General features: G+C 42.6%; 1 protein-coding gene across 1 annotated transcript; it reads right to left on the bottom strand.

Annotated features, from left to right (window-relative positions):
- Nucleotides 1-1,190: 1,190 nt before the first annotated feature.
- LOC101851653 (U3 small nucleolar RNA-associated protein 4 homolog) lies at nt 1,191-27,647 on the bottom strand. The gene is made up of 19 exons (XM_005101721.3): nt 27,568-27,647; nt 23,082-23,225; nt 22,200-22,254; nt 21,333-21,452; nt 20,752-20,820; nt 18,942-19,023; nt 17,812-17,983; nt 16,724-16,799; nt 16,002-16,049; nt 14,806-14,977; nt 13,630-13,703; nt 11,831-11,930; nt 10,583-10,740; nt 9,492-9,678; nt 8,100-8,200; nt 7,442-7,537; nt 6,389-6,571; nt 2,978-3,043; nt 1,191-1,452 (listed from the first exon to the last, which is right to left on the bottom strand). Exons 2-19 carry the CDS (start codon nt 23,192-23,194, stop codon nt 1,333-1,335), a joined length of 1,992 nt encoding a protein of 663 aa, XP_005101778.1. The 5' UTR covers nt 23,195-23,225; nt 27,568-27,647; the 3' UTR covers nt 1,191-1,332.
- Nucleotides 27,648-27,848: the final 201 nt, after the last annotated feature.

Raw genomic sequence — 27,848 nt, 5'->3', positions numbered from 1 at the left:
GGGAGATAAAGACGATAGATGTTTGATAGGAAAGAAGAAGCAGACCACACCAGAGCACCCGCCCTTTTCACCGCGGTCAGACGAAAGTGAACAAGCTACAGAGTGGCCTTCTCCCTCCAGCCAGATATAGCTGAGCTATGTAAGAGGCCAAGTCACTGGCAGCAAAGAGTAAGTACGACAAGTCCAAGTTGTGAAACAACGTTCATATTCTCAACTGCTCATAACAAAAGTGTGAAGCAGTGTGCTGAAATCAGGCACTCGTCAAAATAATGAAATCTGAGAAATCGGCATTTTTCGGCCAGTTTGGAAACTTTTTCAATTTTTTGTTTTTTTGGCCTAACACTTTGTCCATTCAAAAAAACTTTTACGTGTGGACTTTATGGAGAAACGTCGATTAAAGGCACAAAATGTGCGAATTTGCTTCCAAGGACCCTTAAGCTATGGAAGCCACCAAACTTTGAAGGCCCTTTTCTCGCTACTTTTACTTCTGAAACTAGGTGACACCACCTCCTTCAATCGCAAATATGTCGACTTCTCTTAAAGATAAATGGATATTTTTTTCATCGAAAGCAAGATAAATGAACAAGCTTTCAGAGGACACCAATAACTCTATATGGCCAAAACTTGACAAGTGCCAGATTCCACCACGTTGCGACACAAATTGAGAATTCAACAAAGTTCCCAACAAATTCCTCGACTTATTTCCCTGCAACATTCGCTGCCGCCCAGGATCACCCAGACTCTACCCAGGGAGCAAACCGCACCAGAGCACCCTCCATCCACCCACCCATGGTACAGAAAGTCTTTCTCTCCCATCTAAGAAACGAACACAAATGGGATGAGCAACTTGACTACAATTCACAATAGAGACCAACTATTGGACAAAGAGCCTGACTTCCCCACGGTTCTCACAACTATTGGACAAACAGCCTGCGTTCTTCCAGGGAGTCCCTCCAGCTGCCGTGAGCATCTCCGTCCTACGAGAGACGTGCAAGACGACGGCACAAAACCAGTTCTCTTTCCTCTCTCTCCCTTTCATTCCTGAACCTCACACACGCATATGATATGCACACACACATACATATATAAATGCACTCACACCTCAGGTCATCGCGACCCCAGTGCTTTCTCGTCCTATCTCCAATTTTAATAACAGTGAAAACAGTTCATCACAAAGAGTGAGCTTAAGAAAGAAGTCACATTTTCAATTTTAAAAAAAATGGAGATACGACAAGAAAGCACAGAGGTCGCGACATGTACACACTCGCACACAAACACTTGCACGCACAAACGAACAACCCGCCCCCCCCTCCCTCCAACCGTATGCGGACATCAGGATATCCCAAATCTCTTCTGCTTCAGCGAGGGTGGCAGGTTTTCTTCCACGGCGGGCGGTGTGTACTCCACGGCCACCAACATACCATCGCTCAGGTACTGGGCTGACAGCAAGTACTGGGGGGGACAAGACATTTGTGTCTGTGTTTTAGTCAGAGTTTTACGGCATTTGCAACATAATAAGGTCATATAAGTGCAGAAGAGTAGAGGTGTTACTAGAGAGTAATAACAAACACAAAAAAGAAGTTTTAGTTTTAGTAAGAGTTTGTTTTAGTAGAGGTTTAATGGCGTTCACAACTGCATAAGGTCATATGAGCGCCAAGGGGTGGATGTCAACAGAGAAGTCCTTACTTACAGGGAATCAGACTTAATCTGCTCACCTCTCTAGATTCAACAGCACAAAGTCTGCTTCGACTATCAAGGCACCCCGGAAATAGCCGGTCACAAGAGTGTGACAAACATACAAAAGAAGTAGAGGAAAATGACGATAGTAAGGATTAGGAAAGAAAAAGCAGCAGTTCCCTGTTGTAGTTCAGGCACAGTTATGAGCATGAAATTGTTGAATCATCCCACTTACAATTCTATAGTGCATTAGAACGAGAAATGTCCCCCCTTTGGGGATGGCCTAAAGACACTACAGTCAGTGGCACTGCCCCGGGGGGTAGTAAGAGTTTTACGGCACTTGCAACACAATAAAGTCATATAAATGCCGAAGATTAGAGGTGTTACAAGATACAAGAGAGTAACATACAAAAAGAAGGAGGAGAGCTGATAAGGACGATAGACGTTTGACAGGAAAGAAGGAGCTATCCGTGTTATACTGTATAAAACATTTATCTTATATCTTCCTTAGACGGAAAAGATCAGTCCCCCCCCCCCACCAAAAAAAAACCTTCACCGAGTGGCCAAATGACAGGATAAGTAAACTCAACGATGGAGAGACACACACAGACTGGCAAAGTTGTGCCATCTCTTAAAAAAAAATTTAGAAAGAGTTTTACGGCACTAGCAACACAATAAGGTCATAAACGTGCCGAAGATTAGAGGTATAACAAGAAAGTAACAAGCATAAAAAAGAAGGAGGGGAGATAGAGACGATAGATTTTCTATAGGAAAGAAGGATCAAACCACACCAAAGCACCCGCCAACCACCCACTAACTCAACAATGGTGAGACACACAGACTGGCAGGGCCGTAGGGCGAACTTCTGCCATCTTTAGAGAGCGAGGTCACAGCAACATTTTGACAGGAACAAAATGGAAAGTAAACACTGAAAAGAAGTTGAGTGTCAGTAAGAGTTTTACGGCACTTGCACTACAGGTAGGTCATATAAAAGTGGAACGGATTACAAGAGAGCAGCAAATACAAGAAAGAAGGTGAAATTTAGAATATGTGTTCAGGACAATATACTTAGTTTTAGTAAGTGTTTTACGGCACTTGCAACACAATAAGGTCATATAAGTGCTGAAGATTAGAGGTGTTATCAGAGAGTAACAAAAACATAAAAGAAGGAGGGGAGATAAGGATGAGAGACGTTTGATAGGACGATATACGCTCGTATGTTTGATAGGAAAGGAGCAAACCACACCAGAGCCCGACAAAAGACCTTAACAGCGCGATGACAGCACCGTCTCTCTCTCACCTTGTATTTGCAACACTTGCGAATGTTTTCCATTTTGGGCGTGGAGCTTGTACCTTTGTCAACTGTCTGGAAACAAACAAAAGAAACAAAATGAAAAGGTTTCGACGTGGTGAAACAAGGGGGTAAACTCCCATCATCTTTCGTTTTAGTTTTAGTAAGGTTTTTACGGCGCTCGCAACGGCATAAGGTCCTATGATGAGCGCCAAGGGGTGGACGTCAACAGAGAAGTCCTAACGGGGAATCAGGCTTACTCTGCTCACCTCTCTAGCCTCAACAGCACAAAGTCTGCTTCGACTATCAAGGCACCCTGGAAATAGCGGTTCATAAGAGAGTTTGGGAATAGCCTAAAGACACTTCAGTCAGTAGCACTGCCCAGGTGTGTGTGTGTGTGTGTGTGTGTGTGTGTGTGTGTGTGTGTGTGTGTGTGTGTGTGGTTAAACTCCATCATCAACCAGCAACACAAGGACATAGCATCATCATCATAATACACCACAGCGAGCCAAACACACACACACACACCTACCAACCCCCCCCCCCCACCAAAACATCAGCTCATCTGTCACAAGGCGGAAGTAAAGCCCAGCCGGTCTGTGTCAGAGGGGGAACCATGTTTACAACAAGCCACCCCCCCCCCCCACCCCCCGGTGCATCCTGACACAGAAAACCTCGCTGCACACCACAGCAACCTGTCAAAACACACGTAAGACGATAGCAGGCGCCAGATACAGCCGGGGCACGGGCATGTCCTCCGTGAAAGATGAGCCAATCAGAGGATAGCCTGACACTCCCTGAGTCGGGTGTGTTTGTGTGTGTGTGTTTGTGCGTGCGTGTGTGTGAGAGAGCATGTTTATGTGTGTGTGAGTGTGAGTGTGTGTATGTGTGAGAGAGAGTGTGTGTATGTGTTTGTGTGAGAGAGAGTGTGTGTATGTGTGTGTGTGAGAGTGTGTGTGTATGTGTGTATGGGTATGTGCGTGTGTATGTGTGTGTGAGAGAGAGTGTGTGTATCTGTGCGTGCGCGTGAGAGAGAGTGTGTTGGCGTGTGTGTGTGCGAGTGTGTATGTGTGTGTGCATGTGAGAGAGAGTGTGTATGTGTGCGTGAGAGAGTGTGTATAGGTGTGTGTGTGAATGTGGGTAACCCTCTCGTCTCCAGTCTTTTAGTTTTAGTTTAAGTAAGTGTTTTACGCAACTTGCTACACAATTAGGTCATATAAGTGCCGAAGATTAGTGGTGTTACAAGAGAGCCACAAACATAAAAAAGGAGGAGGAGAGATAAAGACGATAGATTTTTTTATAGGAAAGAAGGAGCAAACCACACCAGAGCAACTGCCAACCCCAAACGTGTGTGTGTGTGTGTGTGTGTGTGCGCGCAAGTGTGTGTGTGGTTAATCCTCTCATCTCCAGTCTGCCTTTGCCTTTCTCTTAACGATTTAAAACGGTGGCAGGAACAGAATCTCATGAGTTTTAGTTTTAGTAGAGGTTTACGGCGCTCGCTACTGCATAAGGTCATATGAGCGCCAGAAGATTAGAGGTGTTAAAAGAGAGTAACAAACATTAAAAAAAAAGAAGGGGAGATAAGGACGATAGATGTTTGATAGGGAAGAAGAAGCAAACCACACTAGAACACCCGCCAACACACCCACTCTCTTGAATTTGAGAGTTTAAAGAGAAGCACAACCGCAGTCAATCAGTGCTGGGACAAAAGTAAGATAGACAGACAGACAGACAGACAAACAGACAAAGAACAGAGGGAAAAGAAACAAGTACAAATTCCTGACGGTGGTGTCCTCCAACCACCGACCACAAAACCTCCGGCTAGGACAGGCTTAGTACAAAGCTTTGTGGGGGGTCTTCTGTTTTGTTTTGTTATCTGTTGGGGGGGGGGGGGGGGGGGGGACTTGTTTAAGTATTCACAGAGTCCCGGGCAATATCATTGACACAACAACAGTAACTACATTTCGTGGGTCTTAGGGGGCGCACAGGAATTGTGGATTATAAAAAAAGTAGGGCATGCGAGTATGCTGCAGAGGTGAAACATGAATAATAATAATATTAACCCTATCTGTATGTCGTGTTCTACTATTGTATCCATACGACATGGGGAACTCTGTGTCACCACTTTCCAAAGAGGAAATTTACTCATTAATCCGATCCGTACGCTTTGCATAGAAGTCTGTCAAAATGATTCTGAAAGTTTCAAAGAGATCTTCCTACTAGAAGTATTCTAAAATGTGAAGGATACAACTCCAGAGTACAAAATGACCACAGGGCGTACGGATAGGGTTAATAAATAACATTTGTATAGCACATATCCCTGGCTGAAGGCAAGCTCTATGTGCTATACACTATATCATCATTATCCCAGCAAATCCTAAAATATAGAGAAAGACTGTTGGGTCCCAGGAAATATACAGTGCAAGCTGCCCATTTCATACACTCAAAACTCCAAGAAAGTCCCCAGTTGAACAGCAAGGCACTTCAGAACAGACAAAGCGCCCATACGATCATATGTAGTTGTGAGCGCCTTAAAACTTCAACTAAAAAGAACAGACAAGGTGTGAGGAAAGTCAAAGGGCAACAATCAGGTAAAACCTGCGCTCCCATACAAGTTGTCTACACTTGTCCAACTAGTCGCACCGGGGTGGAGCTGGCACGTGTGAACATTTCATTGTTCATTGTTCCAGGAAGCAACATCTCTGCATTCCGGACAAGTCCATTGATGCTCAGTTGCTCTCTCCAAAAAGTCGCTGAGGGTCGCACAGAGTTCCCCATGCCGTACAGATACGATAGTAAAACACGACGTACGGATAGGGTTAAATCTGAAAGTGATTCTTTAGTTCACCAAGGGAAGCATACTTCGTGTTCCACCACACGGCTATTGGCACTACCAGTACAGGTGAATTGTGAACACTCCCTCACTCTGAAAGGCTGAGAAGAAAAGGACTTAGTTTTTTTGTGTGGAAATTTGTCATGGAGCTGTGAACATTTCTAGCTGCATGTACATGGGAGATATTTTGGTTCCTTGGAGTAGTATTAGTTTAATTTTAGTGAGAGTTTTTCCATCTTGCAACGCAATAAGGTCATACCAGCATCAAAGATTAGAGGCGTTAAAAGAAGATAACAAACACCAAAAACAAAAAAAGGAGGAAGGGAGAAAAGGATGATAGATGTTTGATGGGGAGAGAAGGAGGGGAGACCAGGACGATAGATGTTTGATGGGAAAGAAAGAGGAGAGATCAGGACGATAGATGTTTGATGGGAAAGAATGAGAGATCAGGACGATAGATATTTGATGGGAAAGAAAGAGGACAGATAAAGATGATAGATGTTTGATGGGAAAGAAGGAGCAGACCACATCAGAGCACCCGTCAGCCATCCACTGGCAGCACGACAAGCCTGGCGCCGGTGACCTACTTTCGACTTGTCCAGGACACAGAGGATGGCGTCGGTGTGGAAGACGACGAGGTCTGGCCGGTGAGGGGAGAAAGTGATCTGCCGCACGCTGCTCATGGGGCGTAGCCAGTTCTGCTGGAAGAGAGAGCTGTTGGCGCGACTCCACGGAGTGTACTCTCGCTGGTCCACGTCAAACTCGTAGATCTGGGGAAGAAGAGGAAGAGGGGAGGGGGAGGAGGAGAACGAGGAGGGAACTTGTGAGTCATCAAATCGTAGCGGCTTCGGGAAAAATGGATAAATTAAAATGAATGGCTCTCAAATCGAAAACGTTTTGTCAAACTCGTAGATCTGGGGAGGAGGAGACGAAGGAGAAAGAAGTCAACAGGTCGTGACCTCAGTGCTTTCTTGTCCTATCTCCCTTTTTTAAAGTAAGAGTTTTACGACATTAGCAATACATTATGGTCATATAAGTGCTGAAGATTAGAGGTGTTACAAGAGAGTAGCAAACACAATTAAGAAGGAGGGGAGAGATCAGGATGATAGATGTTTGATAGGAAAGAAGGACCAAACCACATTTGGTTGTAAGCACAAAGGGGCTATCCCGAAGATGCTGTTTTGAGAAAATAGACCGTAAAGTTTTTGCCCCATGTTCAGGTTCTTTAAAAGACAAGGAGAGTTTTCTCTATGTCCAAACAAATATACACACCAATGAAACCAAACTTCTCCTATAGGTAGGGCAATGCCCACTTTTGGTGTAGGTCAAGATTTCTGGAAACCCCCGAAACCTGGGTTAGCCTGCTTGTCCTTAAAAGTGGCTATCTATGAACGAGGCAAGAAAGGATGATAACAATTATCATCTTACCAACAAACACCCAGCTCTGCCCACCCTCCCCTCGTCCAATAATCCCTCTCACACGAGTACAAAACTCAACAAACACAAACATGATGGGGGGGGGGGGGGGGGGGGAGGAAGTGATAACGAGGCAGAGACACAAGACACAGATGGATGGTGGACGGACAGGTGACAATGAGGCAAAAACAAAAGTACAAACAAACCACAACTGACCAACCTACCGAGTGGTTGCTGTAGGCGATGACCAGGCTGGGGCTGTGAGGTGAGAAGGCCAGGGCACTGACCTGAGACTTCTGGACCGGACACGAGCACACGTGCTGGGGAGGAGAGACAAACACAGGTGTCACAACGTGGCTTAGTTTAGTGTATGTGAGAGTTTTACAGCCGTTGTAACACAAACAGGTCATATAAGAGCCAAACGTTAGAGGTGCTATTACCAGGGCTCAGAGTGAAATTTTTTGTCAACCCCTGAACTTTGACAGTCAATCCAATAGGCTTCCGTAAATATTGTCTTGTGCACACCCCCTCCTTTCCACATCAGTTTAACCCTTCCAACCCCAGCCATTTTTGTGCACTCCCTTACCCCAGTCCCAGCCAATACAGCAGTATTTCAGAAAAAAAAGAAGCATGCATTCTAAAAAGTGATGTAGTATCTTTGTAATGAGGTTTAGATAAAAACATATAACAAGGTTTAAAGGTAAACGAACAAATATTATGAAAATTAAAGTTTAATTAAGCTTGTGTATACACTTTTGGGGTAGTGGGGGTACAAGCGCTACTGAAAATATACGCGCATAGGGCTGGAAGGGTTAAAAAATGCAAAACAAACCAAAATGTTGTCAGAGAAGTGACAAAAAACAAAAGGAGAAGAAAACTCACCTGCCCCGTAGCCGCGCTGTACACATGGATGCCGTGATCTGTCGTAGCTGTGGCAAAGTGCGACCCGTTGGGACTGGCGCTCAGTCGGTGGATCGGTGACGCTGTTTACAACAGATGGGGAGACAGAGTCAGTTTTTTTTAGGTAAGTGTTTAACGGCACAGCTTGCCTCAGCTCACTATCGCTACAACCTCCGAACTGATTCCAATTCAAATTTAGATAAAAGTCATTACTCATCTTAATGGTCATAAGAGTATTAAAAAAAAGTAAAAACACAGCATGAAAGACAAGAGACACTTTGGTCCCAGAGGAAACAATATACAAAATTAGATACATTGTGACTTGAACAGCTTAGAGGAGGAGGAGGAGGAGGAGGAGGATGAGGAGAAGGAGGAGGAGAAGGAGGAGAAGAACAAGTAAAATAAAGATCCTACAAAAAAGCTGGGATGTAATAAACTAATATCGCACATCACTGTGCATAGGATGCATTTTTTTACCATAAAACAAAGTACTTCAAAGTCGCCTTGCATCTTCTCCACAAGACATAAAGTTAAACCTAAAACAGCCCACGGGGGATTGACCAAGGAAATAAACTCTATGGATCAGGAAATCAGTAAAATTCGAAAAAAAATTCCAAACCTTGCGGAAAAATGCCAGTTTCTTGACTTTCAATATTTTGACGAGCGACTGATTTCATCACGCTGCTTTACTCACACACACACACACACACACACACACACACACACACACACATATATGAGGAGTCCATTGAAAAAATGGGCATAGTCACAACCTGAAAATCGTGAAAGTGTGAATTTTGAACACTTGTTGACTCATAACTATTTCTGTTCAGCTGTTGGTTGATTATTGTTGTTGTTAGATTTCCCATCCAACAAACACACAAAATAAACCACAAGCTTTTAAAATTCACACCCTCACAATTTCCTGTTTGTGATTAACCCTGTTTTTTCAGTGGGCTCCTTGTATATACATCCTGTACTGAAATCCACCCACGCTGCCTCACATATTATACACACACACACACACAGAGAAAACAGACCTAAGACAGATTTAACAGTGTGCTCCACACGCCCTGTACCGACATCCACCCACACTGCCTCACACATATACACATACACACACACACACAACACACAGAGAAAACAGATCTGAGACAGATTTAACAGTGTGCTCCATGCGCCCTGTACTGACATCCACGCTGCCTCATATATATATATATATATTCACACACACACATAATATATATATATATACACACACACACACAGAGAAAACTGACCTGAGACAGACTTAACAGTGTGCTCCACACGCCCTGAACTGAAATCCATCCACACTGCCTCACACACACACACACACACACAGAGAAAACTGACCTGAGACAGACTTAACAGTGTGCTTCACGCGCCCTGTACTGACATCCACGACCTGTAGACTCCCAGACGTGGACACCGCAACCAGAGCCTGCCCACTGGAGGTGAAGGTCATCAGGCGAGCAGGCTCCAGCAGACCGCAAGGTACACGGGTCAAGGACACATCCGGCACACTCGAGTCATCATTTTTCTGACGGGGGATAGTTCAAACGTCAGAATAAAGAGGAGAATTCTCACGTGATATCTGACACTGCTCTTTTTGATACACCTACACATTATACTACATGTCTTGCAGCGAATGAAAAAAAAAGACCCCCCCCCCCTAAGTCGTAGCAAAAAAAACAACAAAAAAACAAACAAGACATTTTATTGAACAAATCATCTAAAAAAATTTGAAATGATTCACCGTTCAATCTCTCAGGAAACACAGAAGTGGGTGTGTCAAAAATAAATACTTCATACAAAAATAAACGTCCCATAAAATGCGTCAAATATAAAAACATACAAAAAGAAACGTCCCATTGCATGCGTCAAACATAAAAACAAAGTATAAAAAGAAACGTCCCTTTGCTCATACTCTAGAGAAAAAACAGTTGTTTAGTTTTAGTAGAGTTTTTACGGCGCTCGCAACTGCATAAGGTCATATGAGCGCCAACGGGTGGATGTCAACAGAGAAGTCCTTACAGGGAATCAGGCTTACTCTGCTCACCTCTCTAGCCTCAACAGCACAAAGTCTGTTTCGACTATCAAGGCACCCCGGAAATAGCGGGTCACAAGAGAGTGACAAACATACAAAAGAAGTAGAGGAAACAAATAACGATAGTAAGGATGAGGACAGAAAAAGCAGCAGTTCCCCCCTATATTGTTCCAGCACAGTGTGAGAATGACATTGATGAATCAGCCCATTTACAATTCTATTGAGCATAAGAACATGTTAATATCCCCCCCTTTAGGAATGGCTTAAAGACACTTCAGTCAGTAGCATTGCCCCAGGGTGTGTGGGAAAAACAGAAGCATGCGTCAAACAAAAAAAACAAAACAAAGAAGAAAAGCAACATCCCGCTACTCTCGGACACCACACAGAAGACACTCACCAAGTTCAGCTGAAACAGCCGGACTCCCTTTGTGTCGGAGAAGGCCACAAGCGCGGCGGGCGACACGGCACTACACAGAACGCGTCGGTCGGAGCGCGCCTTCAGTTGCAGCAGACGCACAGGCTTCTTGGTGAGGGGGAGGATACCCCGCGCTTCCTCTGTGTGTGTAGGTGTGAGTGTGAGTGCGAGTGGGTGAGTGTGTGTGGGTGTGTGTTTGAGTGTGCGTGTGTGTGTGTATGTGTGTGTGTGTGGGGGGGGGGGGAGAGACAATGAATGTGTACCATTAAGTCATGACGATTTCAAGATTCAGCCAAATGCACAAGCTATTTAAATCCAATCAACTAGCTCTACCTTTAAGAAAGAAAATGCTGGAATGCTACATCTTCTTCCCTACATTCCTATATGGTGCAGAGACTTGGACTTTGACGAGGAAAGAAGAAAACCAAATAAATGCGTTTGAGATGTGGTGCTATCGTAGAATGGCCAGAATAAGTTGGAAAACAAAAAAAGACAAACAATGTGAGGTGTGTCAGATTCTACACACAAGACAGACCCTGCTGAATAAAATAAAATTTAGAAAAATACAATACTATGGAGGGTCATTACACTTCAACCTCTGAGTTAGAGATCACACCTCCAGGTATCCAGGTATTAATTTATGGAAGGTCCAACACCGTGTTATTTTCTTTAAATGATCATCAATATCATCACAACTCACAATGAAGAACTACAAACAAAACAAAAAAAAAAAAACAAAAAAAAAAAAAAAAATTGAATGAAAGCGATTGAATGTTTAAAAAAAAGAGAGTAGGTCAACTATTCATTTTGAAAACATGAGAATCATCAAGTAAAATGTTATCCTTCTTTTAGAGTACACCATGGACACATCACACTAAGTTTCAATGATTCGTCTGACTTTAAAAAACATGGCTACTTTTGCCATGTCACGCTTGCTTCAGACTTCCCTCCTCATATAAGTGCCGAAGAGTAGAGGTGTTACAAGAGAGTAACAAACACAAACTAGAAGGAGGGGAACATAAGGACGATAGATGTTTCATGGGGAAATAAGAAGCAAACCACACCAGAGCACCCGCCAACCACCCACCCTCAAATCAGGCTGGGTGGCAAAAATCATTAGAAACCTGTGTCAATAACAATGTTAGAGGCAAAAGATCAAACTTATGAAAAAAGTCAGCAGCCTCCCCTGAGTGGAACCTCTAGCATAAACAAAATGCTGCAAAGACTCACCCTCCGGCTGATTGGCCGCCCCCAGCCGCCACACCTCCACATAGGTCGGGTACTGCAGCTGTACCAGGTTCTTGTCGGAGGCCACGTTCACCAGGCCCGTCTACGAGGGAGGCAACGTACGGAAAAACAACTGTTTAGTTACGTTTTAGTAAGAGCTTTACGGCATTTGCAACACAATAAGGTCATATACGAGGGGATATCAATAAGTTTTTTACCTGAGTATGAAAGAATGGAGTTACAAACTTGAAATTTGTATGTATACATTTATTTCTCTATGTAGTCACCAGCTGCAAGAACACATTTTTGCCAGCAATGAATGATCTTGAAAAGTCATTCAGAAAAAAAAGATCACTTTGCCAGATGAATTCTGCACTTTGGCTTTTTTGGGGGTGGGGGAAGATGGTGTTTTCCATTGCACTGAAGCAGATTTTGACTCTGGGTCGAAGTGATACCCAACTTTCATCCATTGTTACTAAACGGTAAAAAAAGTTGTCAGGATCTTCATCAAACATGTCAATCATTGGCTGACTGTACTGTCCTCTCTGCTCTTTTTGATGAGGGGTAAGGAGACGGGGCACCCATCTTGCAGACACTCACATAATCAAATGGTCGTGCAGAATTGTTTCAAAAGATCCATAGCTCAAGCCAAATTCAGCACAAAGTTGTCTGAGAGTAACGCGCCTGTCATTCAGCACAATCTTCTTGACTTTTGAAACATTGTCTTCAGTCTCCGCTGAGACAGAGCCACCTTCTCAAGGGTGGTCTTCAATGGACATGTTACCACATTTGAATTCCTTGCACCAATATTTGATCACATCATAGCTTGGGCAGATATCTCCATACACATGTATTGACATTTCATCGTGTACAGACCGTGGTTTTTTTTCTTGGAGATGAAGGAACTTCATCACAGCTCTCATTTCAATTTTTTCCATTTTGTGAGTAAGAATGAAAAGTGCTAAAATCATGCTTTCAAGAGTGATGTTAAACTATCTGCTGTACAACCTGAACAAATCATTGGAAATTCCTAATTGTTGGTGTGCATTCTTAGTCTAGATGTATCTTGAACCTGTTCACATTTCAAGTTCGTAGCTCCACTCCTTCACACTTAGGTAAAAATCTTATTGATACCCTCTCGTAAGTGCCGAAGAATAGATGTGTTACAAGCGAGTAACTTACACAAAAAAGAGGGAGGAGAGATAAGGACGATAGTTGTTCGTTGACAGGAAAGAATGAGCAAACCACTCCAGAGCATCCGCCAACCACTCCTATTGTTTATTTCAGTTTGTTTGAGTGAAAAGAACCAGAATGTCATCTCAACACGATAACAGTCATTCAGAGCAGGGACAGAGAAAGATGGACATGAGGAAAGAAAAAAAAAAGCTAGCAGTGGAGGGGATTCCAACCACCCACAACGACGGACAATTGTCAAAGTTTAGCAACACATAAAGAGCTATAAACAATGAAGTTCTGTTGAAGAAGTAACAATAGGAGAGAAATAAACAGCAAGGTTATTGCTAAAGAATCTTTCAAGTCATAGAAATTCATAAGGGATTTGAAGGATGCTGCTAGTATTTCTTCACTCTCTCTGTCATTTCATTCGGCCCATTGGTTGTAACTTTTCTCTTGCACCAAATGGCAGCTATTGTGTTGATCTACTTTTCTTTACCAAAATTAAACCAGACAAAAAACAAATGAAATTAACATGTATATTTCTACTTCACGCTTAATTCCCTTTATGACACAATGAAACATTTTGGTCTCCATACAAATCCCGAAAGGTATTCTCAGGTTCTCACCGCAGGGAAAGGATCCACATCCCACACCGAGCGCTTCCCCTTCAGTTTGGCAACTTGCAGCACCGCATCCACACCTGCAACAAACAAAGAGGACAAGAACTGAGCTTCACACAAACTCAACGTTTAGTTTGAGTAAGAGTTTTACGGCACTTGCAACACAATAAGGTGATATAAGTGCCGAAGATTAGAGGTGTTACAAGAGAGTAACAAACACAAAATAGAAGGAGGGGAGATCAGAACATGTTTGTGTATTTTTCAGTTTCAGTTTGACTAAAAAGCACATTGACTTCATTGACAAGACAACATCGGTTTAGAGTACGGCAGACCCAGAAAGAAAGGAAGTATAATGAGACATAGTGCACCCGGTTTAGGTGGCTATAGAGAAAACTCCGGGAAATGGTGGAAAAAACTCAGGGTGTAAAGAGTTAAGTTGATGATCACTGGAAATGAGACCGAAAGGGTTAAGTGATAAAAAAGAAAAGTTAACACTTGCATAAGATAAGATTAGATGCATCTTTATTGTCCAGATCCTGGCACACTGGTTTGGTGTTTCACCATGTATACACATACACACACACTCTCACACACACGCAGGCTTACAGTCACATGCATAATATAAATTAACAGTAATATAAACAATAAGATGGAAGAATTTTTATGGATGACGTTAAAAATGACCTTCTGTATCTTTCTTTGTTACAGATCAGAAGCCTAAGTCTTATGTTCCTAAATAAAGCGACGCATCTCACCCCCAGAAGCCTAGGTCTTATGTCACTACGGTAAGCGGTGCGACTGACCCCCACAAGCCAAGGTCTTATGTTCCTACGTAAAGCAGCGCGACTCACCCCCAGAAGCCAAGGTGTCATGTTCCTACGTAAAGCGATGCGACTCATCCCCACAAGCCTAGGTCTTATGTCACTACATAAAGACACCCCCAGAAGCCTAGGTCTTATGTCTCCACTCAAAGAAGCACGACTCACCCCGAGACGCCCAGGCCTTATGTTCCTACGTAAAGCGACGCGACTCACCCCCAGAAGCCTAGGTCTTATGTCTCTACGTAAAGCGACGCGACTCACCCCCACAAGCCTAGGTCTTATATCTCTACACAAAGAGGCGCGACCCCCCCCCCCCCCCAAGCCCAGGCCTGATGTTTCTACGCAAAGCGATTTGACTCACCCCCAGACGCCACACAGCCGTCCCTGTATGCCAAGGCGCGCACGTCGTGCGTGTGTCGACTGTGGAGCAACTGTTGCACCCAGCGCTTGCGCTCTGAGGCGGGGTCGGCCAGGTAGAGGGAGAACTGGTAGAGTGCCGCGTCCACACCGCTACTGTACACCGTCTGCTCATCCTGTCATGTGTGTGTGTGTGTGTGGGGGGGGGGGGGGGGGGGGGGGGGGGGAAGAGACAAATAATTGTTTTTGTGCTTTTGAGGGGAGGACATGTGTGAAAGTGCGCGGTGAAATCAGGCGCCCGTCAAAATAACTAAATTGAGGAAACTTACTTTTACGCCAGTTTGGAAATATTTATCGAGTTTTTATTTTTTTGGCTTAACCTCTTTTCGGTCCGTATAAAAACACTTTTCCAAGTGAATTTTACGAGAGAATCATTGATAAAAGGCACAAATTATGTCATTTTTCAGTCTTCAAAGAATCTTTAGCTATTGGTATACCAAACTTTGGCAGCCATTTTCTCTATAATTTCACCACTGAAATCAGACGACCTCACTTTCTTCAATCGCAAATATCTTGAATTCTATTTAAATATAAATGGATATTTATTTCATTGAAATCAAGGCAAATAAATCAGCTTTCAGATGATACCAATAACTCCACATGCCCAGAAATTGACGAGCGTCCGTTTCCACCGCGCCGTGACACATTTGTGGCATTTGCACATGTGGGAATTTGGGAACAGAAGCATGAGAATAATAAGTTTAAATGAATGCAAGTGTCGTTTCTATGAGATATATTCAACTACTAAAGCGAACCCAATGACATCATATGGGATTTCGAGGAATGTCAAACGTTACCACATTTCATGTCATCCAGTTTTGACACGCCCTTTCATCTCCAAGGTTTCAAGAGTGTAAAAAGACAACTGGTTTTGGGTCTATGTCAGCATTAAAATAATTACCAATATCATAACTTCTAATTAATCAACAAGTGCAGCATGACAATTCTTAAAACAAGTGAAATGTAATAAGTCGTAAGTCTACAAACCCCCCCCCAAAAAAAACAACAACAATCACCACCCAAAAAAAGGAAAAAATTTAAAAGAAAAAAAAAATTCCCACAACCTAAAAAATAAAAATTCCCAACACACAACCCCCTCCCACACAGACTGGCCACATTGAGTGACCAACAACCACTTACCTCACTGAGGCACAGGCCCAGAACATCAGCTTTGTGACAGTGGAATGTCTGGGGAAAAAAAAAAAAAAAAAAAAAAACCCAGTTGAGTAAGTCAGGCAATCTAAACATTCAATCCAAAATACTGTAAAGTAATTGTTTGTTTGTTTTAGTAGAGGTTTCACTGTAAAGTAAGGAGTGGGCGGGAAAAAACCCAACCCAAAAGCAATGGACGATTACATCGAATTCAAATAACTTTGCTTCTTATTAAAGCAGTTTTCCAGAAAAAGGAGAGGGCAACAAGGTCCATGAAAAGAATCTATGCACACAACAACATGGATCAAATAGTTTTAGTTTTAGTAGAGGTTTTACGACGCTCGCAACTGCATAAGGTCATATGAGCGTCAGAAGATTAGAGGTGTTACAAGAGAGTAACAAACATAAAAAAGAAGAAGGGGAGATAAGGACGATAGATGTCTGATAGGAAAGAAGAAGCAAACCACACCAGAGCACCCGCCAACCACCCACTGGATCAAATAACCAACCACTGAACCAAACAGGATATAATTACAACACATATCAAAAGCACACACCACTGTCTTCACATGCACAGCTGTTTGTTGATTTGTGATTTGTGAAAAACAGAATAACACCAATGCAACAACAAAGGGGTGAAAAAAAAGTAGGACCTACAGATGGCGCCCTCCAACCACGAGCAAATGTACGGCAAAAGAAAAATGATTCACCTTGATCTGAGTGGACTCCTTCCCGTTCCAGAAGGTGACGATGCCCCGCGAGTCTCCACTTATGATGGTGAAGTCTCTGCAACAACAAAAGAGAAATACATTTTATGAAAACTTTCAACTACTGACTGTACACACTAGAAGATTTATTTGAAAAATATTATTTGAAGGAAATTAAATGGCCTATCAAGATATCTGAAGACAAAAACAAACAAAACAATTCTTAAAAACAAGCTTATTGTCAAATCTGTGAAAAAGACAACTAAAAAATGCAGCCAGATAAGCTTAGAATGTTATGTGGCAATAAAAGAAAACACTGAAGACAATGCCTCCTTCAGACAAACCGTTACTGTGGCCTAGTGGTTAGGCTACCGGACTCGTAATCGTGAAGAGGCGGGTTCGGGGGTTCGAGCCGCAGGCCTGACATTGTGTCCTTGGGAAAGGCGCTTTACACGAATTTTCCCCACTTCACCCAGGTGAAAATGGGTACCCAGCTTGTTAGTGTTTGAGCATTTAACCAGCTGCTTGCACTGTATGCTTCCCAGGAAACTGAGAATGTTTCTGAGTGTTCTATGGTCTGCTGAGGTAATAATATAGTGTAAAGCATATGGAGCTTGCTTTCGAGTGGGGATATGCGCTATACAAATGCTACTTATTATTATATACAAATCACAGAGACAAATAAATCCTTTGTCACAAGGTAGCAGTGCATACTGACTAGACCTCCCATTATTCCTTCTTGCAGCCACTGATAACATTCCACAAAGAGCATCTGCACTACACACATTACTTTCTGTGTCTCACAGTCTACATTTCTGTCTGAGAGAGAAAAAAACCCAACACAATAAGGTCTACAACATGTTTGTAAATGACTATAAATATTTCAGGGCCTCAGTTGATGCAATATTTCAATCCACGGGAAGTGACCGTTTGTGCAGGTGATTGTCTTATACAGGTGGTAGTTTGTACAGGTGATTGTCATATACAGGTGGCAGTTTGTACAGATGATTGTCTTCTACAGGCAGCCCTTAGTACAGGTGACTGTCTCATATAGGTGGCCTTTAGTCCAAGTTGGAGAGTAGAAAACTTACTGCGTGACAGCGACACACCAGACAATTGTGTCTTTCTGGAACTTGCGGCCGAAGGTCATGCGACTGAGGGGCTGGCCCGACTTGACGCTCCACTGACGGATGTTGTTGACGCCCCCGGTCACGATCATGCTCTCCACCTCCGTCTCGTACCAGGCGATGGAGAGAATCCTCCCTGAACAAAACACAAGACAAAAACATTCAAACGAAGAAGTCTTCATCTTCTCATTCGTATCACACTTGAAGTACGGTATATATCATAAATTGGGCTGTCCTGCTCAGTTCATCTGTAGACCCGTAGAGCCTCTCTACGACGAAGTGAAAATGACAATAGAGTGCATTTGTAGCGCTCAATTTCACAGAGTGCTAAATGTATTTTAAAACATGAAATGTACATATTATATTTATCTGCTCGCTTATTCCAGTGGCAAAAAAGACAGACTAAATTTTTTTTTTGGGGAGGGGGGGTCGTAAGAGTTTTAGGTACGGCACTTGCAACAATAAGGGCATATAAGTGCCAAAGATTAGAGGTGTTACAAGGGAGTAACAAATACAAAAAACGAGGGGAGGTAAAGACGATAGTTGTTTGATAGTAAAGAAGGAGTAAACCACACCAGAGCACCCTCCAACCTCCCACCGACACCTCTTGCACACAGTCACAGCAGTACAAAAGCACACACACTCACACACCACAAGGCAAAATTGGAGAGGCGAACTGTGACGCAAAATACCTTTGAAGTTTGCCGCCGCGCAGGATTCAACTTTGCATACAGAATTCTTTAAATAATTATCGCCGCTAAAAATTGATTTCATTTTCGGAATCTGCATATAAAAAAGAAGCAAAGTGGCTCACGTGGAACCTGATTTGATGCCACATTTAAATTTAAGCAAACTTCGTTTTTGATTGTCAGTTTTGAATCTGAAGTCATGTATCAAGGTCACCCGCTGCGTTGTGCATCTGACTTCACAGCTGCTAGGCCTAGGCTTAAACACTTCCCGTGGCTCTGAAAAAAAAAGGTTGGTGTTTGCTCCTTCCCAGAGCCGGTACTGACACTTCCTTCCACAGAACCGGGAGTTCCAGTACCTGCCCATCTGTACTCCGTACACAACTTCTTCCTGTCACAGCAACTTACCCTCCTGCTTCCCAAAGCCTCGCAGATACTGCAGTTCTCCCGAGACGTCAAACAGGACCACACAGCCGTCCTCAGTTCCTGCCTGAGTGAGAGGAGACACAATGGGGGATTACAGAAAATTGTTCTTTTTCTTTTTAGTAGTTAGTAGAGGTTTTACTTTTTGGCCTGCTTTTATCCTACTTAACAGCAGCATAGGATATTGCCTGATTAGTTTCAGTATGAGTTTTTAGTTTTAGTTTTAGTAGAGGTTTTACAGCGCTCGCAACTGCATAAGGTCATATGAGCGCCAGAAGATTAGAGGTGTTACAAGAGAGTAACAAACATAAAAAAGAAGAAGGGGAGATAATGACGATAGATGTTCGATAGGAAAGAAGAAGCAAACCACACCAGAGCACCCACCAACTACCCACTGTATGAGTTTTACGGCACTTGCAACACAATAGGATCATATAAGTGCAAAAGAATAGAGGTGTTACAACAGAGTAACAAACACACACAAAAAAAGGAGGAGGGTAGATCAGGACAAAAGATGTTTGATAGGAAAGAAGGAGCAAACCCCACCAGAACACCCGCCAACTACCCATAATAGGATAGCCTGACACAGAAGGGACACTGTAAGGTTCGCTAGAAAGATAAGTCACGTATGGGAACCTCGGTTCTACTGCAGGGTGAAGAATCCAGTCTAGGAAGGGATCAAAGAAGCTCGCAACTGTATAAGGTCATATGAGCGCCAGAAGAATAGAGGTGTTACAAGAAAGTTGATCTAACAAACATAAAAAAGAAGACGGGGAGATAAGGACGATAGATGTTGGATAGGAAAAAAGAAGCAAACCACACCAGAGCACCCGCCAACCACCCACATGCAAAGTAAACTTTGAGATATTTTTTACTTTTGACAGGGTACCATAGGCTAAGAGGACAGTGCGTAGGAAAGACAAGCAACATTCAGGAACTGATGCCAACTTTTCTTTGTTCATCAAGTTCATAAACAGCCAGGTCACAGTGGAAGAAAAAGACGTGGTGCTGATAACAGAAAAGTATTGTATTTGACAGAAAATGTGGATTGGGCACACGCTCAGAAAGCCAGTTCACAATGTGACAAGACAAAGCTTGAGACGGAATCCACAGAGGGGGAGGGGGAGGCTGAGATCCAAGCGGGAACGAGATCTAGAGGAAGACCTCAGACGTGTGGGGCACAGCTGCCTGGACTGGAGGTAGAGATGTTCGCCCAGCACAGACACAGGAGGTGAGCACTTCTCTGTGGTCTGCCCCAAACACCACGGTAAATGGAGCAGACCATGACCTGACACCACGGTGAATGAGGAACCAGGCAGACGGTGACCTGACACCACGGTGAACGAGGAACCAGGCAGACGGTGACCTGACACCACGGTGAACGAGGAACCAGGCAGACGGTGACCTGACACCACTGTGAACGAGGAACCAGGCAGACGGTGACCTGACACCACGGTGAACAAGGAACCAGGCAGACGGTGACCTGACACCACGGTGAATGAGGCAGACGATGACCTGACAGGGCTAGCACCACTGCCAGCCACAGAGACAAATAATTGACCACACAGACGCTGACCGGAGCAAACCACACCAGAGCACCCGCCAACCACCCAACGTGAACAGTCTAGATGATAAACCTTACATTAATTATCCCATTGGAAAAGAATAACTTTTTTCTACAACTGTTGCCTCAACATCCTTACGATGGTAATGTTTTGTTGTGCCACACTATTTTCCTGGTAGTGATAATCAAATAGGGGAGAGCTTTAGAAAAACAGACACTAAATCTACTCACTGCCAGCTGATCTTGAGCAGCGTTAGTGGTCAGACACCAGACTGGTCCAGCATTGGACGACACTGTCTCCTGAGGATAGAGATCATGAGAAAACTAGGCTAAAAAAAAAATTATAGACACATGCAAATATTTATATGTATTGTATACAATTTTCGGTGACTGTCCACTTGACTGACCATGATCTAACTGTGCTGTGACTAGAAGACCGGCGTGAAGCACAGACACACGCGTGATCGCGTAGGAAGACCATTTTCGTGAGACACCTATTATTATTAGATATATACTGTTTTACCCTAGAGTGATGAAATAAAAAACCATCAAGTTATCAAAGCAAGGTTATTTCATACCAATTTGAGGGTTTGGAAGATAATTTCAAGTAAAAGAGTCACTCACCAAACATTTACAATCTTGATTATGTACAGAAAGTGGTGGCGCATTACTGGGATGTGCCCCCCCCCCCCACCCAGCAAATCTCTTTGCCGGTGACTGTTTCTCAACAGTTTAGCGGAGGAAATGGCGGTAGAGGAAATCCACTAAACAGTGGAATATTGAGAGCCACGAAAAAGCCATTTTGTTCTTACCTTAGCAGACTGAGTGACCATGTCCAGCTCCACAATATTTCCGCCTAGCCCCGCAGCAAACAAGCGGCCCTGAGCCCACGCCAAAGCTTCCACTGACGCATCACTGCTACCTGGTAACACCTGAAGGAAAAAAAAGAAAAAGGGTGAAATTATGAATGAAAATACGCTTACCAAAAACACACACCACACACACAAAAAGAGGACGTACATAAATCAGATGTATGCAAGCTCTAGTACCATATGTCTGGAAAAAAACAGCATAGTTTAACTCTCAATCTTTAGTCGCTCGAGGCCTGTTTCTGTAAAAAAACACATTTTTCTAATTATCACATTTCTGAAACAATTAGCCAAACTAACAATCGCAAAATGCAGCACGACACATTCGCTTTGTATCCTTTGCTTTATTTCCTCGCGATACAACAAGACTTCATAAAACACAAAGGCATTACCTTCACGAAAGAGCATTTTTGTACACGACACTCACAGTAATCGAAAAACCAACATGGAACACTGAACATAATTAAACAACAAACGAACACCTTGCACTGAAGTAAATACCACAAGAAGTCACTCTGTATGATAGCTGAATAGTTAAAGTTAAAGTATATCTACGAATTTTTAAAGCATGTTTCTTGGGCTGGGAGGTTTTTTATTTTAAAAAATTCTACCACGGCTTCAGCGTTCTAAACTGGTGCGGTGCTTGAGGGTTTTCACTAATATGAGCCTTTGTTACTGTAAGCGTTAATACAGTATCCCTAATGACTTCTTTTTAATGACATTTTTAATGTTGCATTCTGGATATAAGGAAAACCCCCCCAAAAAAAACAAAAAACCCCAATGTCACACAGAACAACAAATACAATTTACCAGTTCTTGGATCCAGTTGTCTTGGGTCCCCAGAATCTCCACAGACCCGTCAGACCTGCAGAAGGAGAAATACTTGACCCTTAGAGAGCTGAAAACCTACTAGCAACTGTGATGATTTCTTTCAGATGACTGTACCAGACTGGACAATTAACATATGGTATGGCATACATCATCGATAAAGTGAAAGCAGCTTATTCTCATGAGACATGATTTTAGAAAATAGACTGCAATATGTAAAAACTCCTTTGTAAAGATTACTAATACACTCCAAATTAGTCAAATTATTGGATTAATAAGTAGTAAAATTTGATAATCATTATATAAAAACATTATTCAACACTTCTAAATTTCCATAATTGCAAACCACATCCCAGTCAGCATCACTAAGTGCACTTTGAATTTAGGCTAGAAAAAAATCACTAAAGCTGTGAAAAAATTTATTTGAAATTAATGAAACGGTCATTTATAATAAATTATAATCTATTTGAGAGTAAAATACAAAAACACTACACAGCTCGACTATTCTTACTAAATTAGTCCAGCCCTATCCTATACCATGCACTTGCAATCGACAAACACAAACCTAACAATTGGATTGCATTGATGCTGTACAGTAGTTAAACTAACCAGCAATGGTGAGCGGCCGATCTGTAGATGGTCACTAATTTCACCAGCACCAAAAACTTTTTTTCAGATCTAAATTATCTCCACAGAAACTGAGGGCTTTTAAAAATCTTTTGACAAATATTTACTTAATGCTCACTGTCAAGTCATGAGAGTATCCACTGCTACACCTTAAAACTAAAGCACACAAAATCATAAGTATCACCATTATGTAAAAAAACCCAACCCAAAACAATTGAGTTGCGAGCTCAGACTTACCTCGAGACAGCCACTCTTTGTGAAGTGGAGTCATGGCAAATACAGTTGATTGTCTGTGGCTGACAGTTGAAGAATCTCACATGATGAACTTGAAGTTTAACTTGTTCCCCCATTTCACAAAAGTTATAAATGCTTGATACTAATCTGAAACAGAAAGAATCAAAGACAAAAATAATAATTTCAGCCAAAAGCCACGACTGAACATAATTTCCAAGAATTTCAATATAACCTCAACTACAGACATAATCAGAGGATGTATTTTATTGATCTTTCTATCTCTAAATACATATGCAGCTGATCAGATGAGTTACCCAAGCAGACATTGACAAACTTTATGAATTTTTAAAAAAAATGCCAAGATCTTTCATTTTTCTTGAAAATGCAATTTCCACATCACTTACTTTCATGTGACCGTTGTCAACCTAAATGCTTCGTACAGCCTACCAAGAGACCTCTATTGTCATCATCATGCAATATCAATTAATTTTTTGTTCATCCAAGTTATCACAGGGGCGATACAATTTTTTGAAATCTCCTGTTTTGACCCGAAGAGTTATCACAAAGGTATAATCAAGTAGTGTGATATTAATAGTAACTTTACACGGGTTAAGTGGTTATGGTTAGGATTATAAAATGGGTAAGGGTAGGATTGCAGGATAGTAGGGTAAGTATAGTAATTGTTGGGAGAAAAACAGGATTTTATCCTCAGTTTTCAATCTAAATAGGCTAAAATGGTAGATCTAGAATAAAATAACCATGTTATATATAGTTTCGGAGTGTCTACATACACAATAACCGGGCACCTAGCCTCAGTGTCTACGTACACGGTAACCGGTAACCGGGCACGTAGTCTCAGTGTCATGTACACGGTAATCGGGCATGTAGCCTCAATATCTACGTACACTGTAACTGGTAGTGCTGGGTTTTCTTCAAATTTTAGGTGAATTGCGAGCACTAACTCCTCGCTCCAAGTGAGTTGCGAGTAGGCTTGAGGCTTGCACCCTGTGACGTCAGCACCGTGTGACCTCAGTGACGTCACATACTGTTTCGCGCCAAAGGCCGACAGTGTTGCTGTTCCTTCTTTCTTTCAACTTTTTTTCCCCTCCACCTTTTAAAAAGAAGCCTCTCTCTCTCGCCCCTCCCCCCCTCACACATATAAACAGAAGAAAGTAAAGAAATTAGGAAAGTCGAGCGAACAACAAATGCATTGGCAGGCCATGTATCAACACACTCTAAAGTCCAAAACCAATCATAGTCTAGATCTAGATTTAGTATGAGCAGCCCTAATCACATGAGCCACTACAGCCCGATCGTGTTAGCCTTGATTGAAAACTAGCGCTACCGACAGCAGGGGTTAGAAATAGCCACCCCAACAGTTTGCTGTCTCCGCTCACGGCTCACAACATGTAGTACTTCACAGCGTGTTGGCCCCATTAACTGGCAACACTTCCTGTGTTTTCCCATTCACAAATTAATACATTACCCCCACCGCTCGTCACTCGCGCCGTTACCGAGTGCACACCCTGCCCTCACCCATCCCCTGTAGACAGACCGACACCCCTTAGCCCCCACCCCCTTTCAATCACGCAGCATCTCAATGGCTGAACGACAGACTAGCCTACCTATCACAGGCTTAGAGACTCCCATCTATTCATAGCACAATCAATGACCTATGAACTGAGTAGAAGCTATAGGCCTATATATATTATATAGGAACAACTCTGAATCGATTCACTGAGTTGCCACCGCACCATGACCATATATATGGTATCAACTCCTGAATCGATTCACTGAGTTGCGAGTAGTCGTGATCGCATCCACCGCACTAAATATCTATAGTACTCCTGACTCCTGAATCGATTCACTGAGTTGCGAGTAGACGTAGATGTCATCCGGTGTAGCCTTCATCCCCACCCCTCCCCCGACTGTACCTTTAAAAAAAAACAATAATCCCCCCATTCCGGAGCGCACAGACTTTGAAAGAACTTTGGTGACCCCAACCGGCACTCACAATGACAATGTGATGCGCCCGCACAGGTTCACTGACCAGTCACGATGGTGAGCCCGACAAGACGCTTAGTGACTTTCTTTTTTTCTCAGCAAGTGATAGCACAGGAAAAATATTGATTAATTTTCATTCCGGTTACCGTGTACGTAGATACTGAGACTAGGTGCCCGGTTACCGAGTACGTAGATATTGAGACTAGGTGCCCGGTTACCGTGTACGTAGACACTCCGCTTGAGTTTCCCTCGCCAATAACTGTTGTCAGACTGTTGACGAGATCTCGCCGTGTTACGTGTTTGGTTGTTGTCTTTTTTGTTTTTGTTTTGTTGGTTTTTTTTTTTTCGAAGTGACTATTTCTCCGAACGTTCGGAGAAATAGTGCCCATCTTTATTTCTCCGAACGGTTTCCGGCTTCCGGTCTCGTGATGTTTTGCCTATTTATTGCGAGAGTTCGGCGCCAACTTTCATTCTGCCTCTGGTCTGGGGGAAGGAACACCGCATGGAAAGCCCGCCTACAGACAACCTTCAGTAAAACCCACCACACACCCACCACCATCATGCACATGTACACACACAAACTTATACACACACTAACTAAACAAACACGACCAATGGACAACTTTTGAACGTATGACGAGCTGAGCTGTGGATGGAGAGACAGTGTGAGTGAAAGAGCGGGTTAAAGGAAGAATGTGCAAGTGTATCCACACCCGACAGCAACTACAAGACGACAACACCGACCCCCCTGGCCTGGTCCACAGCTCACGAACGAAAATAATGCAGCTTAGGTTAGGCAGTGTTTTGCCTATATTATTGTCCATGGTTCGCAGGGTGCAAGGGAATGAGTGAGATTTTCTTTGTGTATGCCTGGAGGGAGGGGGTGGGGTGTGAAAGCCATGCGGACGGGGATGAGCGGCGGGAGAGAACACGGGAATTGAATGAATGAGTGAAACTGAAAAAGATGAACGACTCGTGAGCCCTAGAGTGAATGGACCCTGTGTTTCTATTTGTGTATACTTTGAACTGTTACTGAATGAAGGCTGAAATAAAGCCCGAAAAACAAACACACACACACTCACTCTCCACTTACACACTTACTATCACACACAGACACACTCACACACGCACATACACACACACACACACACACACAGGAGCAAATTTTTGGGTCTATATTTATTTCAATTTTCAAGATGAAGAGCTAGTCTACAGATTTTTAGATGAGTGTAAAAACGTGAAAAAGAAAAGTTTCACAACAGAATGAAATCAAAATTAGAACAGCCCATGATAAACAACAAACATTAACAAATAAGGGCGTGTGTCCACCTGTCCGAAGAAGATTGGCTGTTTTAACCCTAAATGTGAGTATTTTTTTTTTTTTTAAAGGAGAGGATATTACATGTAAATTATGGAATCACACACCTTAAGGGGCCTGCCAGTGTCGGTACATTATTGGTCGTGGCAGTGACCACCGCAGATGCCAGTTCTAATAGTTCTATGTGTCGTTATCAATAACCCTCCGCCTCCGTAGATCTAGATCTAGATCTAGACAGCACACGAGTGAACACAACACATTACGTTTAAGAGCAGCACCCTTCATAGGCAACTCGTCATATCTGTAGCGAAAAACTGTTTGGAATTGTAGCATTCTTTATATAAATATTTACTGCGGACATTTTTTGGACCGCTTGGACCATATTGTATACGAACAATCTTTGGTAGGCCTATACTATAATTATAGATCTAGATCTATATAATATCCGAAATTTGCGGGAAAGGATGTGATTTCAGAGTGTTCGGAGAAATAGTGCCCAGCTTTATTTTCCCGAACGTTCGGAGAAATAGTGCCTAGCTTTATTTTCCCGAACGTTCGGAGAAATAGTGCCTAGCTTTATTTTCCCAAACGTTCGGAGAAATAGTGCCGGCCTTTTTTTTTGGGGGGGGGGGGGGGGGGGTATTTTTTGTGTTAGATTTAGATCTAGATTCCATATAGATCTAATCTAGATCTAGATTTCTAGATATATCTAGACAAGATCTAGATCTAGATTAGATCTTTTATTTATAAAACAATCTCAGCAATTCTCGTTCCATAAATTAACCACCTCCTCAAGTTGTACAAGTTGTACACACACACACTCACAAATATCATGTCTTGTAAAATTATTAAGCTAATACATTACTAATAGATCTAGATCTAGAATCAGATATCTAGATCTAGAATCTAGAATGAAGTATTATCATAATTATGAGAAGTAGACTACAACTAAACTACAGTACAGTAGCACTACTAACAGTGTAGTCTGTAGATTCTAGTCTTGTCAGTCAAGCATCTTGAGTCAAGATTAGGCCTCGAGCATATTATTATGCATGGAAAGATGCAAAGACCTCAAAGAACAAATTGTGCAATTCGAAAGTTCTTCTTTAAGAATGGGTGGGTTGACAGATGCCAAGAAAACGACATAATTAAGTTTAAAAAATTTACCAGTTGAATACATGGCCATGCAGCGTGTCTCTGTTGTATTATGAACCTCTTCACATGGAGGACGCCATCTTGTGTGTTCAGTGTTCAGCACAAAAGGAACATGGGCATTTTGATTGGTTGCTTGAAACCAAAATCTTTTTTGATAAAATCTAGTAAAGACCTTGCCTACTCGTCAAAATACTTTTCGCAGATATGCATTATAATTGACCTTAATCAAGGTATTTTTGTTTATGCCTGATGAAATGTATCTTTGAAACTATGTCAGCTTATTTGCACAGAAG

Source organism: Aplysia californica, unplaced genomic scaffold, assembly GCF_000002075.1.
Source record: "Aplysia californica isolate F4 #8 unplaced genomic scaffold, AplCal3.0 scaffold00295, whole genome shotgun sequence".
Taxonomy (NCBI): Eukaryota; Metazoa; Mollusca; class Gastropoda; order Aplysiida; family Aplysiidae; genus Aplysia; species Aplysia californica.
This window is presented reverse-complemented; position numbering and strand designations above follow the sequence as displayed.

Excerpts from the sequence above, each read along its gene's own strand:
- LOC101851653 (XM_005101721.3), bottom strand. The coding sequence starts at position 23,194 with ATGGGGGAACAAGTTAAACTTCAAGTTCATCATGTGAGATTCTTCAAC. Across the intron at positions 16,050-16,723 it reads AGGAGTCCACTCAGATCAAG|ACATTCCACTGTCACAAAGC; the intron begins GTGAATCATTTT and ends TTTTTTCCCCAG. Across the intron at positions 13,704-14,805 it reads CGGCTGTGTGGCGTCTGGGG|GTGTGGATGCGGTGCTGCAA; the intron begins GTGAGTCAAATC and ends TGTTTGTTGCAG.